A 20,517-nucleotide genomic window follows, 5' to 3' on the forward strand; every position below is an offset into this window, starting at 1 on the left:
AGAGGATGGAGAGGGGCTGCAGACACAGAGTCCACCAGGGTTTAGTAACGTGACCGCTCAGCACCGGAGCCCGACGAGGCTCCGGGAGATAAGTAAGCAGCGCTTTGTTGGTGCACAGCGACGCAGGGGCGCTTTACACTAAGAGCTGTGTCTCGTTACAGGGGGTCGTGGAAATCTCATCAGCCGGTGACACAAGCGTGGACACTGAGCGACAGCCTGCGTCGCGACGCCGCAATCTCGGCCGAGCTTTGGGTTTGTGATGGGTGACATACTTTAAATATGGTGTGTGTGTGTGTGTGTGTGTGTGTGTGTGTGTGTGTATTTAATCTGCATGGGAACACGGGGTCTGGAAAGACTCCCAGCAGTGGGATTTATGAAAATCTGCAGCTCAACACTCTCTCCTCCCAATCTTCCCTCCTTCCCTTCTGCCTGTTCGCCGCCTCTCACGCCTCCGATAGCAGGTAAACTGACCACGCATTAAACCCTAACCAGCCATTGTCTAATCACAGCATAGCGACCGTAACCAGGCACGGTCGGCCTGCCAAGCTGTGGATCTGCCCATGTGTTGAAGAGGTGTGTGTGTGTGTGTGTGTGTGTGTGTGTGTGTGTGTGTGTGTGTGTGTGTGTGTGTGGAGGGTCACCTTTACCGCCTTCCTAAAATAAAAATGAAAAACACACGAGGAGCAGATTCAACAACGTGTTATTCCGCAAGATGTAAGCTTTTACAACTATAACCTGTGTAATAGCGTTGGCTGTGATATTAAGAATGAAAAACCGCCTTATGGACGGACGTCCATCCAGGATGGTGAGATAATAAACTCCAGGTTCCAAAGGATCAACCAGCAGTTCATCCTGAAGCATAGCATCAGATTTAAATAAGTTGGCTGGAAACAGTGAGTATTTTTAGTTGTCATAGTGGATAAAATCTGCTAGTGACAGCTTTTAATAAATATGTCGTACATTAACGTCTCCTCACTCCGTCTACCCACACTTTTTTTAATTCAGCACACGTTCTGATTGACAGCTGAGTCGCTGTTATGAGTGCAGGCCTATCATTTCGATCCGTGTCATTCAGTCGAACGCCAGCGTGCGGTCAGTCCCAGGAGGGAGCATCCTCCTCTTACACTGCACAGGCACCGCTGATGTAAATTAATGTGCATTAACCAAATATTGTCTTGGGGAGGAGGTCGCCATGGCAACAGGCAGAGGAGTTGACTCTGCAGTGGTGGTAGGAGTCTCTCTGTGCTCCCACAGACTTCACAGTGATTTAATCCGGTGAGGCTCAGGTTTGTGGGGGTGAGGCTTGGGTTTGGGGGGGTGGGGGGGGTGGGGGGGTGATGTCCATGTACTCCCCGTCTCACTGAACCAACCTGACCTGTCTCACCCTCGCCGTGTCCCTCCGCGCGTGTTCACCGTACGCGCGCTTTGCGATCGCGGAGGGCAATCGAGGTCCCGGTTCTCAGGTTAAGTGAACAGAGCGGCGACGGCGGGACCATCTGCTCGCCGGGGGAAGAGAATACGGGTCGCGCGCGTGCGGAGCGGTTGGTTCCGCTCCAACGGCGGCGGCTCGGCGCACTGCTACCGGACGAGACGATCCGTCCAAGTCACGGCCAACGTCGCCCAAATAGCTCCTCTCACATCACTGCACTGCTGTCGCCATGCACAGCAGCCTCGCGGGCTGTGGTAAGTGGAGGTTGAGCGCAGCGTGGACATAGAGCAGAGGAGCCTGTGGGCTTCATTTTCCCAAGCCCTTCGATCAAATGTTCCACTCTAACAGGGAAACGTCGATACTTTGCTCCAGTTACTACCGTTTGTTAGCAGGTGTTGTGTTGTTGCTCCTCTCTGACATCTAATAACACATGTAGGTGCGAGACGTGTGGAAACAACCCTCCAACATGGTGGATGTGATTTTATATCAATTAATAGATAATGAATGGTTTATTAACTGGCTCGTTCTGTAGAAAATTCCTCTGTTTAGTTTAGGATTTACACATTTCTGTGTTGATGCAGTGTCATCCTGCACCATCTGAGTTATCAGTGAGATCAAAGTGATCTAATCCGTCCACCAATGATAATACTGCGTTGCACCACGTGGTGTCCTGAGCACAGGCAGGAGTGGCAGCAATAAAAATACATCTTGAAAACGCCTTGCAGAGGAGCGCGAGAGTGACACCGTGGAAAAAATACATACATCAGGAGCAATGTCTGCGTTTGCGAGAGGTTGTTGAGATTCAGCACTGGAGCCTTTCACCTGCTGTATGCAGTGAACAGACACACAAGCTGCAGAGAGACAGGAAACTTATGATGGGCTCATTGCAGCACTGAGCAGCTCTGCTGCAGCTACAGATGAGGAACGCGTGAAGTTAAAGGACACACGAGAAGGGAAAATTAAGCTTTGTTCTAAATGAATAAACCTGAGTCTCTTTTCTTAAACGTGTACATTGTGTGCATGAGTGTGTGTGTGTGTGTGCGCGCGGCCGAGCGCACAGGCAAACAGAGAGAGTTACATAACCACGGCAGCCTGAGCTGCGCTGCTGCTACGCGTGCTCCATCAGAAGTAGGAGGCGGAGAGGAAAAGATGTAAAGACGACGGCAAGAGACGGCAAACGACGTGTGGTGTGCAAAGCTTAAGCATGAGGCAGACGTGAACGGGTGGGAGGGGGGTTTTGATCAGACATGCAGATGTGACATGAAGATGCAGAGGTGGAGGTGCAGATCTGCCCGTCTGCTCCTGCAGCGTTACGTAAGAGCTCGCCTACAAATCCTATTAAAACAGTGTCTGCGCGTTCACCGACCCAAAGAGGGGGATTTGGACACGTCTGAGGAAGACGCGGCGCCACCGCGACAGAGGACAGTGAACGCATCCAAAGGCTGCGCGTGATAAGGGCCGCGGCGGCTAAAATCCGCCGTAACTGGCCGAACGAGGGGGCCGAACGGTTTGCAGCTGGTGCAGATTCGCACGCTCGGCGCCGCGGTCGCCGGGGCGACGCGTGGTAAAGCGTCGCTCCGCTATGACGGGTGCGTCACTGAGCCCAGTGCACCAGGACACCGGTGACGCAGGCTGCCACCTCGCTGACGGGGGCTTTCCCTGCTCAGAGCAGAGCGAGGGGCTCTCTAGACCAACCCCCTCCCCCCCCACCAGGTCTATGAACCAAACCACAAGTCTCTAGAGGTGTGTCATGTGTCATGACGGCGAGATACAGCGTGTGCTTGAGGACATTTGAATCCATTTGAGCTTTTAAGGGCCGCGATTTGACGTCACACGTTGATTTTCTGAGATGGAGTCACACATTTCGGAGTACAAGGTCAACCTTCGCGCTGCGGCGTGATCCCGTTTGCTGGAATCAACGACTTCGGGCATCGTGTGAGAAATGCGCAGCGAGCTCCGGGATGACACTCGAGCTCCTTTGGCTGCGGATGCACCTCTTAGCAGCCACTCTTCGTCCTTCCTACTCCTCCTCCTCCTCAACAGGGGAGGTGGGAGGGATGAAGGGGAGGAAGGAGGGGGGGGGGGGCAATCTTCACTCCCCCAGGTTCTTTACAACAGTACAGCTGTATAGTTTGTGTAGATGTGAGCAACAGGCACCACTCCTCCTTCTGATGGTCACGTGTGTGTTTTTGTCAGGTAAATCACCCCCCCCCAAAGACGCCCCCACCATCCAGGGCACACATTGACACACACATCCTGCCAACATGCATTAACTAACACACACACACTGTATACACAAGGAGCCTAATCACAGGTTGGGAGAGATTTGATAATAAGGTATCTTGTAATTGTCCCGAAGAAACTCCCACTGCGACATCGCCGACTGTGATCCACCAACAAACACACAGGCGCACTCACTCCGCGCTCTGTTTATCAGGACCAGGCCCATCGATCACCCTGGCCTGGTTGCCCGGGTAACCCCATTATTATTCAAAACACGCAGCACCAGCTTGCAGAGAAATCTGTGTGTGTGTGTGTGTGTGTGTGTGTGTGTGTGTGTGTGTGTGTGTGTGTGTGTGAGTATCCGTGTACAGTATGTGTGTGTGTGTGTGTACGATGGAAATTCCCCCTGGCTCATCAGTAAAGCGGCCGCGATCCAAGTACCTTGTTTCCCAGCATCCTCCCTGATGTGCACATTAATGGCAGCAGCCTTCATCACCTTATGGGCATGTGTGTGTTTAAGATAAAGGCGTCTCACTGCTATTTCACAGCATCCGCCACCTCCCACCCGCCCTTGTGCTTTTCATTCAGCCTCGCTCCTCGTCTCCCCTGCTTTGCTGTACTTCATTCAGCCTGCACCCCTATCTGCTGCTTCCCCCCCCCCATTCACATTCTGCGGCTCTGAGGCTCATTCATAAACAGTACCACTCCTTACAGCGGCAAAAAGGAGGGAGGAGAGGGTTGCCCCCACTGACTTACTGACTCGCTGCACGCTGAGGGCTCCGTGAAAGCAGCCAATCAGAAGGCTGCGACGAGGGGCGGGTACGGCGAGAGACAGCGTGAGGACGGGAGGCTGGGGGAGAGAGGGTGGGGGGGATGAGGCTTCATCCACCTCAAAGTACACTCTACTCCACCTCTCCACGGTCCCCCCCTTTCATTCATTCAGTCACCAGCCACTACAGCCGTTCATTCACTCCACCGCCATCCGTTTGCACCACACACCTCGTCCGCTGCGTTTCCAGAGTCCAGGTGAGAGCGGAGGAAACCACGGCGCACGAAAGCAGCCTCTGCTGCCTTTGTTGGCGAGCGGCTGCACCGACGGACCCATTAAAGGCACCTGAACACAACACAGAGTGTTTCTACATTGCTACACCAACGCGGCTCGTTAATAATTACTGAATTGCGTCTAGACAATGAGGTCCGGACAGTGTCTGGAGATCGAAGCGGCGAAATCATCGTTTTAACCAACAGGTGCTTTGGCTTCTGTTCCTTCCAGAGACACAAAGATCGAGTAGACCAACAGGGACTGTCCCAAAACGAGGATCAGGAGTCTTATCTCTATGTGTTACATATTACAATGTAACACTAACACTCCTACGTGTCCTCATTGGGATCGAGGGCATGCTGCAGCATAACCCCATCGGCCGAGAGGCAGAGTTCACCCTGAACTCTCACACTCGCACCTACTCAGATCAATCTAACAGCATTTGGACTGTGGGAGAACCCAGAGAGAACCCACAGAACGCGAATAGAAAGAAACAAACAGACCCCTGGACCTTCCCACACACACACAAAAGGAACATTAAAGACCGTGCGTAATTCTGTGTGAGCTCATAGCATCTAATGGACACTACTGACGCCACAGCACACCTACACACCTGTTAGTGAGCCCGCAGGCCCTCAAGGAAGGCTTCATGTCCTCTACACACAGCGTACCCATGTTAACATGTAGATAACACCGCATCGCAACCCGACACACTGCAGGAGAACGGAGCCATTACATCATCACCCCCCTCAGGCCTCGGGGAGCGAGGCATCAGCGCTGACCAGTGGGAGACGTGGGAGCCATTACGTCACCGGCCGCAGCCTGGAGCAGGCGTTAAAAACCGGACCTGACGCGGGTCAGGTGGAGGGTCAGAGTCCGTTTGACGCACGCCTCCAGCTTATGGACCTGGCCAGGACAAAAAACAGTGTGAAACATCTATCTGGGCCGTTGGTTGAAGCAGAACCAACGCCAACCTAGTGTCCGTGTTGTTGGAGTGGGAGTGGAGGAGGCAGCTGGGAACCAGAATAGCATTATTATCAATGAAAGCAGTGCTCTGATCACACGGGGCTGCGGGAGTCTTTACCTAACTGCTCGTGATGATCCATTTGTTGCATAAGTCAATAACAAAAACCCACGAAAATACAGAAATGTGCTGATCCACCTGTCAACAAACAGGCCATAAATGTGACCTTTCATTTCTTCACTCACTCATTAAGACTGAGTGGTGCATTTGATTGGGACTAATATCCACGAGGTTCTCGTTGCCTCGATGCTGAAGCATGTGGGCTTTTACTAAAAGACGTCAAAACTAATTCTGTCACGTCCGTCGCCAACATGGGTCGGGAAAAAAGGGGGGAGGATGTAGGTTAGAGGGGAGGAGGGGGCCACGAGCAGGAAAACGGGGAAACCAGTCTCCCCGGGTACGAGCGAAGCGGGAAGGAAAGTAGTACAGTACATGGATGCACACACTAGATCTCATCCATGCCTCGCTCTCCTCCCGTCTCCTCTCTGTGATGAACTCATCATCATAAAGGAAACTGTCTCCAGCTGAGACAGTTGCGAGGCCCAAACCTGATTAGTTATTTAGCTCTGCTCCATCTCCCTTTGTTTCTCTGCACTCACCTACATATTTTTCCCCTTTCTCTTGGCTTTATTACATCTGGTCCCTGTGCAGCAACATGAAACGGACCCTGTGGATTTGCGGACTGGAACATCGAGGAAGCGCGCGGCAGCCGCGGCCATGTTGAATGGCTTTTTACAGCTCCGTGTCTGTGCAACGTCTTTATTGGAAGCTCCCCTGCGAAGCGCCTCGCTCGTGCACGCGTGTTATTGAAGATGACAGCCGCACGTGCCGACGACGGGAGCATGTGATTCCAGGGATCTGGCGAGAAGCGGAAGATGAAGGGGGAACGATGCCCCCCCTCAGATACGAGGTCTCAGGCGTCAGCAACATAGAGGAGCGGCAGGAGATATTCTCTGTGTCAGACCTCAAAGTCCCCACTGGCGCCTCTGCTGTAGGTGTGTCGATGACGCACATTGAAAAAGCGAGGCCGCATACTATGAAGCAGTCTGTCAGTGTTCCTATTCAACACTAGGGACCAGAGCACGCTCAGAAATTAAAAAATGACACTACCAGGGCGATAACATATGGAGAAATCAGCATAAGAATGAGCTTTTAGCTCTGAACAAAGAGCATCAACAACTTTCTGACTGACTGCCTCACTGGTCCTGCTGCCCTTTAACACACACACACACACACACACACACACACACACACACACACACACACACACACACACACACACACACACCATGTGTGTGCACAAACAATGCTGCTTTCTGAGAAACGGACCAACAAAGCCCTCTACGGCTCCGTGGAGGTAGGACAGGAAAACAACAGCACACCTAATGCTGCCATTTCAGCACAGTAAAATACATTTACTTTTCTGTCCATCCTTGTAAAATGAGCTTGTTATTGCCTCGTAAGTCAAAATGTTTGATTTACTTTGAAAAAAACTCAAATCTCATTTTGATTGAGGTTTAGGAAACATGTCATTAACTAATTAACTCTTACTCCAGTTTAAATATTCAGGAGCAGTTGAATCGATAGCAGCAATTGGTGCTAATAGTTCTGAATTCCTCCACTTGCTATTGGTTCTACAGTTTGCTAAAGTCAGTTGCTTCAAATGTTCGGCTCTCATGTTTGCCAGAGCTGAAGGACTGAAACAACAGCAAGTAAACAGTATTTATTTTAATCAAACACCGCCATCCTGTGGCCATGTTTGGACATTTTGCTGCAAAGAATCCGCTATTTACTATAAGGTGAAATTAATTTTAATGTCAAATGCGTAACAAGCCAACAGGAACCTAAACTATTAACTTGTAAGTAAGTAAGTGGGTTTTGTACCGTCAAACAAAACCCATCTCTGCTGTGGGAGTGTGACTTTCACAATCTGTGACACAATCTGTGTCCACGCATCCAGGTGTCACATCTAATAATGTTTTGATCTTTTATCCACCACCTCAAATACATAAGGATAATTCTGCCCACACAAGTGTCTGGAAGGATTTAACAGCAGTATACAGCAAGTGATGCTAATGACAGCATATGATGCACAATGATGACGGTGTCTGACACTGATAATGACAAATGGTGACAGGCAGTCTCCCCTTGACAGACAGCAGGGAGAAGAAAGCAGACAGGAAATATGGAAAGAAAAGGAGCTGACTTGCAACAACGGCTTCCAGTTGAACTAATATGAAGTCAGTTTTTTTGTGGTAAGAAGATAAAGAGGGTGTTACAATAAAATGTTTAAAAATACTAACCAAGTATGAGAATAGATTCATCCTTCCTGACGTGTTTTTCCAGGATGTGCTGGAACTTGGAGAAGCTGCCCAACCAGTCGTAGCACTGCTCCGTCCTATACCGTTCATCCCAGTACTCAACATCTTTGTACCTGGAGTTGTCATCTGGCAGATAGTCCATGTTCTCTGTAAATATAAAGGTTATAAAAGTATTAAAAACTAAAGTAAATTTTGTTGCAGCAGTTTTAATATATGTTATTACAGAGAAACGTGTCATGTTACCTAGTTTTTGCACAGTTAGTAGTGTTTGTTACTGATCTTGTCCTTTTTTGTCTGTTGTTTTTGGCTGTTGCGAACTAGAGAATTTTGTAATAAATAAAGTCATAGCCCTATCCTATGTTTGTTAAATAGAAAATGATTCATACGCAAACTTTAAATTATAATTAGAATTAGAAAAAAAGACAGCATTGAATGATACAGTCTACAACTTCCCAAATGTGATGACTTGTTGCTGTTATTGTGTTTTTTCTTAATTTGCCAAATATTTTGGCTTCTTTGGTGACTGATTGAAGAACTTAACTTAATGATATTACTGAATTGTCTTGTTTATGGACGTATATTATATCAGTCCTAAGAAAAATACCACATAGATAATATAAAAACTACACTATAAAGTAGTAAGAACTTGACATAATATTAGGTTGACCTCGTTTTGACATTATATTTGTTGATCATTACATTAAATAAACACATTGCACGAAGTGTTCGAGTCGCGCGACGCTCTTGAACGTCTCATTCTCGCCATAAACAGCTGGATTAAACACGCGCGTTCGAGTATAGACGCCACGCATGCGCACTGCAGTTACTGTACAATTCAATTTGATCGACTTTAACACGTCCAAAAATATTTTAAATTATTGAAACGCGTGCTTCTTTTGCCCACTTACATGTGTCACGTTAACGTCGGCGGCTCCGTGTTGAGTACAAAGGTTTTTATCAGCCGGTTCGTGGCCGTGGATTTCCACGTGTTGCGGTTCCACAGAAAGCTGCTTTGGACGGAGTGTCACTGAAGCTAACGCAGATGAATCTCCTTCAAAATAAAGCCTGACGCGAAACTTTGGGCACTAGACCTACATGCTCAGATGCATAATTGCTAAAGGAATTTGAAGAGACACACACTTCCTCGGTTGTGTTGTCTTTCTGATTTGTAGTGAATATTGCGAGTGGGCGGAGCGAAGTGAATTAACGCTTTCGAGTCCCACTCGTGTTGCTTTCAAATGCTCTCTGTAAAACTTTGTATCAAGTCTATAAGGAAATTACAGACGGGTAAAATAAACAAACCAATATAATCCTTTACATAAACAGTAATAACAGGCTTTTTATAGTGACTCTGGATAAATGATCAGATACTCCACACTCTCCTTATTCATTCCTGAAGCCTCTCGAAGGACCAAATACACTTGTCCAAAAAAAAGTAATGTCGCTGAGGATGACTGGGTTGTTCAGCGTGCATCATGTGCTGAAGCTTTGCTTTGTTTGGATTTTTTTTTAATTATTCATTCACAATTTAATGACTTCTGGTCAGCGCTGATAAAAAGCTGGCACACGCTGCAGAAGGAACAATCTGGGAAAATGTACTTGTAGCAGCCATGAAAATTAACGAGTCATTATTCTGACATCTGTAATAAACTCTTGTCAAAAGCCAAGAGACTTTGTTTGTGTTGCAACAAAGCTACACATATTGTTTCTGTCTTGTTCAGCTCCCTTCATATTGTCCTCTAGAAGAGAAAATTATCTAAAAAATATTCACTCTGAGCCTCAAAAGGCATGAAGTGAAATACATGAAGCAGTTGAGATTTTGGATTTAGACAGTTAAAGTATGTTTCTAGTCCAATGTTAGCACTGTCGCCTCACAGCGAGAAGGTCCTGAGTTCAATTCCCAGGGCAGACTGGGTGCCTTTCGTGTGGAGTTTGCATGTTCTCCCCATATTTGTGTGGGTTCTCTTCAGGTTCTCTGGCTTCCTCCCCCGGGCCAAAAACATGAGGTTCATTGGTCACTCTGAATTGCCTGTGTGTGTGTGTGTGTGTGTGTGTGTGTGTGTGTGTGTGTGTGTGTGTGTGTGTGTGTGTGTGTGTGTGTGTGTGTGTGTGTGTGTGTGTATGTGAATGGTTGTCTGTCTGTGTGTGTTGCCCTGCAATGGACTGACAACCTGTCCAGGGTGTACCCTGCCTCTCGCTCATAGTTTGCTGGTATAGGCTCCGGCACCACCCACATAAGAAATTATGCGGTAGAAAATGGATGGATGGATGTTTACAGTACAGTATGTCCTAACCTTGTAGCCTTAATAAAAAAATGATCAGGTTGAAAGTACTTCAACTGTGAAGTGATCTTTGATTTGGTCCCTTTCTGTATTACATTAAAAGTAATGTCATGACAAAATACTTTTAAAACAATCATGTCAGGCAAAAACATCCCGTGCAGAACAGGGACCTCGTGATATTCTGCACTCTGAAGATCCAGCGTTCTGTTCGGACCTAAAGCAGCTACAAGGTCTTTGTTTGTGTTGATGAATGTGGCTCTATGGAACCAGTGTGATATTTCCAGGTAGGACTTAGGTAGGAGGTAGGTAGGTTTGCAGGTCGTCTGTTCCTGAACTACACCAGGGAGCAGAGTTCCTGTCATTCACTATGAATATTGAGGCTGCATCATCAAGATAATCTAGTTTTTCTAACATTTTGCCGCCAAACACCAAAAAAACGCAAGAGCGACATCTTTGAAGCTGTGTCTAATGCAACAGACAAAATATGACTGAAACGTGGAGTTACAGCAGATGGAGCATCAGCCATGACAGGCGCCAAGAAATGGCCTCCTTGATGTGCGTCAAGGTGGAGGTGAGGCAGTAAAATGCACTGTATCATGCACCAAGAAGTTCTGAACAGTGATGAACTGTTCAGAACTGTGAAACAGCAATAGAAGAGTGAAAGTAAAGCCTTGAACATGGTAAAAGGCAAACCTGCTTCACCAGCATCTGATCTCTGCTGATTCTGGTCAGTCTAGTTTTCTGCTGCATCCTTCTAACATATTTCTGCGCTGACTTCCTGTTCGTTAATCAGACAAAGTTGAGTCCTCAGAAGCAGCACCGGGCGCCAGAGACCTTTCTGCTGTAAGTGCATGTATCATCTTTCTGTAACTTTTACCTTGTGGCTGATGAGGAAATAGAACACGACCGTGGTTCAGTCAGTGAAGCTGCAGCTCCTGTTGGTCTGTGTGTTATAACAGTTAGTGTAGCTGGATGTGGACAACACAAACATGTAACTCAACTCTGGCTGTTTGTTTAATGGGGCCACATTAAGTCTGCTTTAAACCTGAATCCAGAATTTCTCTGACAGACTAGATCTTTTTAAAAATACCTTTCTAGTCATTATTGATCCCAAAAAATAAGGAAATGGAAAACATTAACTATCAGAATCTGAACAAAAACATACATGTGGTTGGTTTTGTACCAGGAACTAGACACAGTTTCTCCTAAACTGGTTTAGTGACTGGTGTTAAAGCTGCCAGTGACAAACATCCACCCACAGAGTGAAAGTAAAAATCAGTGTGAGGAGCATAAGAATGTGAAGTTAAAAGCTACAGTAGTAAACTAAACGATGAACTAATCATCTGCATTATTCCTTTTCTCATTAGAATGAGTGATCGACTTGGACTCAGACTCTGACAGCTTGGAGTTCTCTCTTCCTGATGATACAGAAATGATGGACACAAAGAGCATGGAATTGGGCTTCCACGGTAAGAATTCAAATCTGAAGTGCTGACAGTTTAAAAATGAAGGAATATTCTACTGTGGCTTTAAAATTCTTGTATTTTAAACCAAACTATCTTGTAATTAAAAAGCATTTAAAAACAAAGCCCCCTATGTGGACGTTCAGTAATGTGCAGAACTAAGGGGACAGAGTGAACAACAAACAAAGAAACCATCATGATGTTTGTGTGTTTACTTACTGTAATGTCTGACACCAACCAACACAGCTGTGCAAATACTAGCTGAGAGATCAGATCAGAGCGAGTCAGGTATGAGCAGGTTGGTCATGTGTGAGTGTCATGTCAATCAAAACGACATATTCATTGGGGGCACAAGACACAAAGTTGCACACCAGGTAGAACCTGCAGTCTATAGATAACTAGTAACTGGCTGTTTTTGTCTTTTTGTGATTTGTGTTTCTGTTACAGGAACAGAACAGCAGCGGCGTCTATCTGCATCAATTAAAGGAAAGCTTTTAGAACTAAATGACAAAGCAGAGAAGGAGATTTCATATTCACCTGCTGCTGCTAAACACATCTGTCAGAGAAGTATTAGATTAGTTAATGAAGCTCAACAAGTCCTGGAGGACTTCAATGAGCTGGAAATGAGATGCAACATGCTGATGATAAAAACTGATGGAAAGTTCCCACAGATCAGCGAAAAGATTGGACGTTTTAAAGAAATGTGCTCTGAGTTTAATGTTAAATTCCAACAAACTCTGGCAAAGAAGCTTCCATCGATCGGAGTGGGAGGACAAGAGGAGGCTGCACTGGCAGAGATCCTCAACAAGAAACATTCATCTCCTTTTAACAGTGATGTTCTGAAAAAGTGGATTCGCTGGAAAGAAAGAGAAGTTTACACTGTGAACTTTTTTACCGACATGATAAACACCAAGATTGTCCCATCGGAGGATCATGTGGACATAGAAAAACGCCATGCAGAGTATGCGGTGTGTTTTGTGTTCACTTCACTGGGAGCTTCTGAACCGTACCTCTCAGCTTTATCTCACTACTTAAACAGAACCAACCCAGATGAGCCTCAGCATCCACACTCTGATGATGTGGAGAAGGATCAGTGGTTTGCTGATAAGAAAATAACAGATAAAATGAGACACAAAGCAAGACTGTTCAGAGACTTTGCAGAAGCCAACAAGGAGAAGAAGAACATGAGGTTCCTGACACTGAGTCTGACCGATGAGATGTTCAAAGGCTGCAGCATCTACTTTTATCAGAGATGGTTCTCTTTTTGGTTCCCTGCCATTAAGAACTTTGAGCCTCCTTCAAAGCCTAAAGCTGTGACAGTCAGTGACGTAACCCACAACAGTGTGACGCTGAAGGTTTCTCCTCCCAGATTCAGAGCAAACAACATGTACTACTGTATTGAGTACCGTGTCTGTGGAGACGACAAGTGGCAGCGAGAGATAATGTCAAACCCTGAAGAGGTGACAGTGAGTGGTCTGAGGCTGGACACAGAGTATGAGTTCAGATGCAGAGCAGTGTTCCTTGAGTTGGTCGGGCCACATCATGACGTCAGTGGCTCCGTTAGAACCTTACCCTGCTGTCCTCCAGGAAAACCTCAGGTTGAACCAGAGTTGTCAGTCAGCTGGGAGGAACCGTCTGAACTCGGACCTGACGTCCAAACAGAAAACCTACAGAAGCAGGTTTTTAAAGTTGGATTAAACAAGCTTAAGGAAATAAAAGAGACTTCTGAAAACCTCGAACAGCTGGAAGCAGAGACCAAACCAGGCTGGAAAAATCGAGTTCAGTCCCTGATGGCCATAAAAGAAAAAGCAGTACCAGGAGGCATGTTTGAATTAAAGAAACTCTTTCACCGTCCACAGGTTTCACAGCCGTCCACATGAAAGAAGCAATTATAAGATTCCAGTGAGATACAGATCATAACTGACAGTGTCAGCATTGAGTCCAGGAACAAAACCTCCAGTGTGTCAAATAATCAAGAACCTTTTCATCAAAAACTGTTAAACTGTCGTAAAATCAGAAAGAACTGGTTGAAGAAGTTTCCCAAACCAAAGTGCAGAATCAACCAAAACAACATCAACCAAAACTGATCCTGTTTAAATGCACACATATTTGATGAATTCCATATTTGAATAGTTGAACCTGCTGATGAATGAACTGAATCTGTTTTCTTCTGATCTGAACAACCGAACATCTGTTTGACTTGTATGAAAATGTGTTGATTGAAATTTGTAATTTTAACATTTTTAAATGTTTGGTAGTTTTATATTGAGGTCTTCTACTTTACTCTTTAGGAATTATTCTTTGATGTAATAGCTACATGAGTTGCTGATACGGAACTGTGTATATCCTCCTGTTTATTATTGATTAGTTTAACTTGGTTGTTGGTGAGTTATGACTTTCATCTACTTAAGGAGTTTATCCTTGAAATTCTCTATGTAATATTAAAATAAAAATAAAAGCAAACAGATTGCTGAATTGTACATTACATATCTGAATTGCATTCACACTCATCTAATGATTTATAAATCCTAACTGCTGAAATGAGTTACAACAATTTATCAGATACAACAAATTATCCGACAGATTACAGATGATCCTAATCATCAAATGTTGATCACAGTAAATTAAGCTGCTGGCTCAGAGTTAGGAGTTTCTTCCACTGAGCCAAATACTGACTGAGAGACTGTAGAGCTGGATCAGGAAGGAGCTATTGCTGAAATACGTGAACATTAGTGTGTTCTGCTTCTCTGTGGAGCATCTGTACAGCTTTAGTTACTCATGTAGTGTTTTTTGTTAATGTCCTCACTTGGTCTACCGACCTGGGCCATTACGTGTACTGTACGTAGTCCGGGGTAATGTGACATTCTTTCCTGCAGGTGGCAGTGTCCTACTGTTATGTAGTCCTGTGCTTGGTAAATACACAAGTCCCAGTCTAAACATGACTATTTCATTGTCAGCTGTTGAAAAGTCATTTGCAGTTCACTGCGTGGCTCACATCAACACTTTAAGAATCAGCGTGTACATAAAAAGCTCAAAGTAGCTTATCTTAGAGTTGAACAGTTATAGTTAGTGTGCATCATGCGCTCAAGCTTTTAATATTCATTCACCATTTAATGGAATGTCTTTGTCTGGTCAGCGCTGATAAAAAGCTGGCACACGCTGCAGAAGGAACAATCTGGGAAAATGTAATTGTAGCAGCCATGAAAATTAACGAGTCATTATTCTGACATCTGGATTAAACTCTTTGTTTGTGTTGCAACAATACTTCAGTCATTCCCACTGGAAGTAAATATTGTTTCTGCCCTCTTCAGCTCCCTCCATATTGTCCTCCAGGGGAGAAAAGGATCTAAAAAATTTAAAAATATTCACTTTGAGCCCAAAAGGCAAGAAGTGAAATACATGAAGCATTGAGATTTTAGATTTAGACAGTAAAAGTGTGGTTCTAGTCCCATGTTAAAGAAAACAGCAGTTCTGCCAAAGTTACATTCACTGCTGGGAATCGATATTTGTTTGTGTCTTAACCCCGTGGCCTTAATAAAAATGATCAGGTTGATGCAACGCTCCAGCAAATGTGAGACAAACTAACAGTATTATTCGCACTGAGCTGCTGGAGGTGCGTCAGTCTTGAACCTAAGGTCTGCCGCCGTCGCGTGACGCTGCATCCTAATTATGTGAGCTCAGCATTCTGGACACAGTTCAGGTGCATTAGTTTCACGATGGCAAGTGGAGACGCCGTCGAGCGTCTGTCGCTCGGGCGTCTAATCGCGCGAGCGGCGGAGAAAAGCGAGGACGCGCCGCCGACGTCGGGCCCGTCGACGCGCGGACACGGTCGGGATCCGGTTAGAGACGCGGAGGATAATTTGCCACAGATTCCGCTGCATAGTGGAGGCACTACCACAGACCACGTGAGGGGAATATCCATTGACGGTCCCCGACGGAGCGGCTCATCTCCGCCGGCCCTCCTCTGCTGCTGACATGGACTCCCGGACGCCGCAAACTCTCAGCTTCCCGAACCCGGACGCGGAGGGAGGACGAAAGTCTGAATGTAACATCTGATCTGCTTTTGTGTCGTTTTCTGTTCTTTTTTTGTTTTGTTTTTTTCCGTTTCTTTTTCCTCCTCCACAAGTCCAACGCTTGGTGGGATATGGCTTGGCCGTGCATCAGCAGAGTGTGTTGCCTGGCTCGCTTCTGGAACCAGTTCGACAAATCGGACCTGTCGGTGCCGCTCACCATCCAGAATTACTCGGACATCGCCGAGCACGAGGTGCGCTCCGTCACCAAGCAGGTCTCCGCCTCGGAGCGCGCGCTAGGGAGCAACTACTCACCCCCGGACCCGGGGACCGGCGGCTCCCCCCAGGCGCCCGCCGGCGGCCCGGGGACCCGGGGGTCCTTCCGAGCACGGAGGGATCCCGGCTACAAGCCCCGGGACGACTACCACCCCCCGGGGGTGCCCTTCCCCAGTGTCACCCAGTACAAGCAGGACTTCAAACCCTGGCCCATTCCGAGGAAGGAGAACTTCCCGTGGATTAGTAACGGGGGCAGCAGGGCGGACGGTGTGACGGAAAGCCCGGTCAGCAGCCAGGCACAGCCCGGGGAGAGAGAGGAGCGGGCCAAGAGGCAGAGGCCGGGGGAGCAGCAGGTGATGGAGGAGAGCCGGACCAGCTCGTACAGGTAGGGCACGTCTCTTCCTCCTTGCGTCATTCAGCACCTGTCGCTGTCCACCGCATCCGAGCAGCGAGCAGAGCGGGCGGCTGCTGCTGATGCAGAACCATCACGCTTAATTAGATGCGTTTTATTAATAGCCCACTGGCTTCCAGGGTCGACCCAGCAGAGGATGGAGGTCATCAATAATTCTCTCTCACATTCCATATTTATATATGGAAAAGCCAACGTATGAATATTTGATTTTATGGAGCTTTCCTTTTGATGTGGTTCTCACACTTTCAGGTTTACAGACCTACTCTTGATTAGCGCTCTCGTCCCATCATCCTTTACATCTGTCCTATGACATCACTTTATACCTGTGCCCGAACCGAGCCTCCGTCAACACCAGCATCTCTCTCCGCCCAGGCAAGAGTACAGGCCGTGGACGGGAGCGAGGCCTGCAAAAAGCGCAAGGAAAACCCCTCCAGCTCAGTACTGCAGCCCCGGGACAGAGGCCGCCCACGTCTCATGCGAGACCAGCTACCGGGCCGCCTACAGCGGGGAGGTCCACAGGTCCGCGGCTCTGCACCAGACGGACCGCCTCAGCCCATCCACTGCCCCCCAGTCCAGCATCTCCCCCCTGCAGTCCGGCAGCTCACCGAGCCCCCAGCAGGTCCTCCCAGCCGGTGGAACGCCCAAAGGGGAAGTAAGTGGAGGCGGTGGTGTTCACACGCTGTGCTTTCATGCACTGGTTCAACGAGTTCATTAAACGAGCTGCAAGTTTGAATCTGAAAGTCATCCTCACCCGTCTCTCCGGTGGCCGGCTGCTGTTGGGCCGCCGCGGAAAAGTGATGCAGCGTTCTGTCCCTAAGCAGCTCAAAGTGACCCAGCTGTTGAAAACAGGCCATGTACCGTGTTAGATAACATTCTGCTGGTGCCACATTCATTACTCTGACCTGAATAGAACAGGACTGATGGGAACGAGGTGGATGGATACATCTTCCTAATGTGATCCACTCAAAGTAAAACAAACATGGAGATAAATGACACTGATTCACTGCAGATGTTACAATTTATTTAAGACAACTAATCTGTCTAAGGTTTAAATGCAAAGTAATGTTGCCAAATGTGAAGAACGGAAGGAATAATCTTGCGAATTTCCCCAGATTCATCGCGTGGAACTTAATGAAACAAAGACAGAACCACAAGGAGACAGATGCACGGCCTGATTGAAATGCGGAGCAAAAACTGCAGCGAGGGAGAGGATTTGCTCAGGGAGCCGAGAACTCATCAGTTCAGCCAGGTTGTTCCAGATTAGCGCAGGCCGAACCGGGCCGGGCGAGGCGCTGCCACTCAGGTCCGCTGTTGCTGTACGCGGCGCCTTTTGGGGATCCCCGCTTTCATCCGCTGCGCTGGGTCGGGTCAGGCGGGTTCTGGTGCATGTAACTGTTCGTATGTCTCAAAGGCTGGTTCGTCACTCAGAGTCCCGTCTTATGCTGCTGGAGGTCAGAGTCAGAGATGCGGAGAGCAGGACGGGCTCTATTAATAGCACCGGACCCAGTTGGAGCAGGGTTGACGGCACACGAGGGGAAGACGTGCCGCCGGTTGACGTTACATGCAGGCATTTCATCCGTCGCTCTGCAGGAAGCGGCCCGGCGGCCGCTCCGCTCCGTCTTAGATAATCCGCCTCGGTCAGAACCCACTCGCTGCCCGCGCACCGCTGACTCACCGGCCCCCTGCAGAGGTGTCCGACCCGGCGTTGCACGTCCCGATCCGGCGCGTGGGTCACGGTGGCGCCGGTCCGCGAGGCCGCGCTCTAGAATACGCCGCATCATGATTCAAGGAGGCAGACTGTGTCTAATCGTTAAAAGATGTTAACTCCCAGATTAGCTGCCGGAATCAATGTGCTCCTGATGATAAAGGGGCTCAGCAGCCATGTAACTCACATCAATCTGTGCCCCCCCCCCCCTCAACCCACCACCTGTAACAGGTACAATTCATCTCAGCAAATTAAAGCCGTGCACAGTTTTATGACATGCAGCTGATAAGCAGTGCTTGTGAACCCACTGAACTCGCAGACCCGGATTCGACTCGTCCCGAACGAGAGCATGCGAGCTGTCAGATGAGGAAACGTTCAACATACAGCCCAAAAGAGCGAAGCAGCAGAGTCTCAGCCCAATGTGTGTGTGTGTGTGTGTGCGTGTGCGCGCGCTCCTGTAAGCGCAACACACGGCCAACGGATCTGCGAGGACGGCCCGTTTAATCCGCAGTGTGTCGGGGACGAGCGAGACCGAAGCGCTGAATGGGGAACACGTTTAACATGCAGAGGAAACCTGCTTGTTTTGCAGTCAGCTTACAGGCACTGATCTCCTGGGGGCTTAACGTGTGAACACAATGCAACGTGCTGCGTCTTGACAGTGACGGAGGTTTAGAGTGGAGATCCTGCAGGGACTGCACCAGGGCCAGCGGGGCTCAATGTCAGCTGCTCTATGTATTAATAAGTAAATCACGCTAGAACTAATAGAAAACAGCTTTGTAATGATGTTGACTCTTGTCTTGTGTTTCCTGCTTTTTGAATGCAGCACCCGCGTGTCCTTACAACCTACCTACACTCAGCAGGGTTAATTATTGAGATTTATTCGCCTTAATCCACTATAGAAACAATGACATCATCCCTTATTTTTAACTGTGCCGCTCCCTGAAGGCCGATTGAATCCTTTCTAAACCCGTCTCTGCGCCTCTTTCATTCCTCCACCCATTGTCTTGGCGTCGTCTCCCACTTTCCCTCCTGCACCTCCCTAGACCAAACCTTTCTCTCCTGCCACCCCCCCCCCCCGCTCAGTTGGACCCCTTCCCTTTTCCCACGCTGCACAGGACTACAGACAAAGGGTCCGGTGCCAAACTGGCAGGACAGGCTTGTATCAAGTCCAGGGGAAAGGATGGGGAAGAACGGGTGAGGAGAGAGGAATTGATACAGCATGTAGTAGATAGGATAGGATAGAGGAAGTGAGGTGGGGAGACGTGGTGGGCGGGGGGGTGGTTGGTGGAGTGCCATTTGATGGATTATCTGTTAAAGTGCAATGTTGCACTGAACTGCAGTCTTCTCTGGCAGCAATCAGCAATCTAATTTAGGAGAGGAGCGAGTGTGTGTGTGTGTGTGTGTGTGGGGGGGGGGGGGGGGGGGGCCGCCACCTTCAATGACAGAACCGGTGACGGCCTGAAAGAACAGAACGCGAGCAGCGTCGTGGTGCGTTTCCTTCCGATTCGCTCCGGCTCAGACGGATTCCGGTCAGGCTCGGAGAACAGCTGCCGTCGGCGGAAACGGATCAGACCTGATGCCTTCCGACGGCGTGGCCCGAGCAGTCTCCTCTGGTTTCACGCGTCCGGGGGCGACCGCGTCGCCCCGAAAGCCGCCGCCGTATCGCTAACTCTCTTGTCTCTCCCGGTTACGTCTCAGGAACATCTGGTGAGGACCAAGCTCCCTCCGAACCCGTCTGCTGTCTTTCAGGGCGGATCGAGGGTCTTCAACATCTGACTGGACTCAAGGACTCAACAGGGGGATTCTCAGTCCATTCCACAACACAAGAATCTATGCAAGGGAATGTAATGTGATGAAGCATAATGATACACAGATGGATGAGACACCGCTCCATGCCCCTGTTGATATGGAAATTAATCTGCATGCAACAATATAGTTTGGAAAAACAGCCTTTTTTGTTTTGGCAATTATAGACGCACACGTATCTGGCTGCTGTGTGTTTGTACGTGTGCACCTGCTGAACCGTCCTTTAATTGTACATAATGTTGAGTCTGCTTCACTGAGGAATGTTGAGGAGTACGCTTACAGTAGTACTGTTGCCCTTTGGTGTTGATAGAATCTTAAATTAAGTTATTTATTTCCTCATCATTCTATTAGTTTACTGTTTTGGGAGATTATTGTTTCAGGCTCTTATTTTGTAAATGTATTATTAGAAACAAAGCATATATACACTGTATGACATATGATACATGTTAGTATTATAATAAACTGTATTAGATTCTTAGCACTTTCTATTAAATGTCTACTGGCTTTTTTTTCTCCACTCCCTG

At 47.9% G+C, this 20,517-nt stretch overlaps 3 protein-coding genes across 3 annotated transcripts in view; 2 read left to right on the forward strand and 1 right to left on the reverse strand.

Moving 5' to 3' along the window:
* ece2a (endothelin converting enzyme 2a) overlaps positions 1-9,229 on the reverse strand; it is a 35,821-nt gene extending 26,592 nt beyond the window's left edge. The window contains exons 1-2 of the mRNA XM_029132049.3: positions 8,948-9,229; positions 8,022-8,186 (exon numbers count right to left, since the gene is read on the reverse strand). Of these exons, the coding sequence (XP_028987882.1) occupies positions 8,022-8,181 (160 nt within the window). The 5' untranslated portion in view covers positions 8,182-8,186; positions 8,948-9,229. The remainder of the gene's footprint in view (positions 1-8,021; positions 8,187-8,947) is intronic.
* A 1,824-nt stretch (positions 9,230-11,053) lies between these two features.
* On the forward strand, positions 11,054-13,664 carry LOC129603323 (verrucotoxin subunit beta-like). The gene is made up of 3 exons (XM_055503916.1): positions 11,054-11,164; positions 11,689-11,790; positions 12,232-13,664. The coding sequence occupies exons 2-3, from the start codon at positions 11,754-11,756 to the stop codon at positions 13,662-13,664; spliced, it is 1,470 nt and encodes a 489-aa protein (XP_055359891.1). The 5' UTR covers positions 11,054-11,164; positions 11,689-11,753.
* A 1,775-nt stretch (positions 13,665-15,439) lies between these two features.
* map6d1 (MAP6 domain containing 1) lies at positions 15,440-20,479 on the forward strand. Its single transcript, XM_029132780.3, has 3 exons — positions 15,440-16,455; positions 16,855-17,134; positions 19,886-20,479. Exons 1-3 carry the CDS (start codon positions 15,929-15,931, stop codon positions 19,961-19,963), a joined length of 885 nt encoding a protein of 294 aa, XP_028988613.1. The 5' UTR covers positions 15,440-15,928; the 3' UTR covers positions 19,964-20,479.
* Positions 20,480-20,517: the final 38 nt, after the last annotated feature.

Source organism: Betta splendens, chromosome 17, assembly GCF_900634795.4.
Source record: "Betta splendens chromosome 17, fBetSpl5.4, whole genome shotgun sequence".
In the NCBI taxonomy this organism is placed as follows: Eukaryota; Metazoa; Chordata; class Actinopteri; order Anabantiformes; family Osphronemidae; genus Betta; species Betta splendens.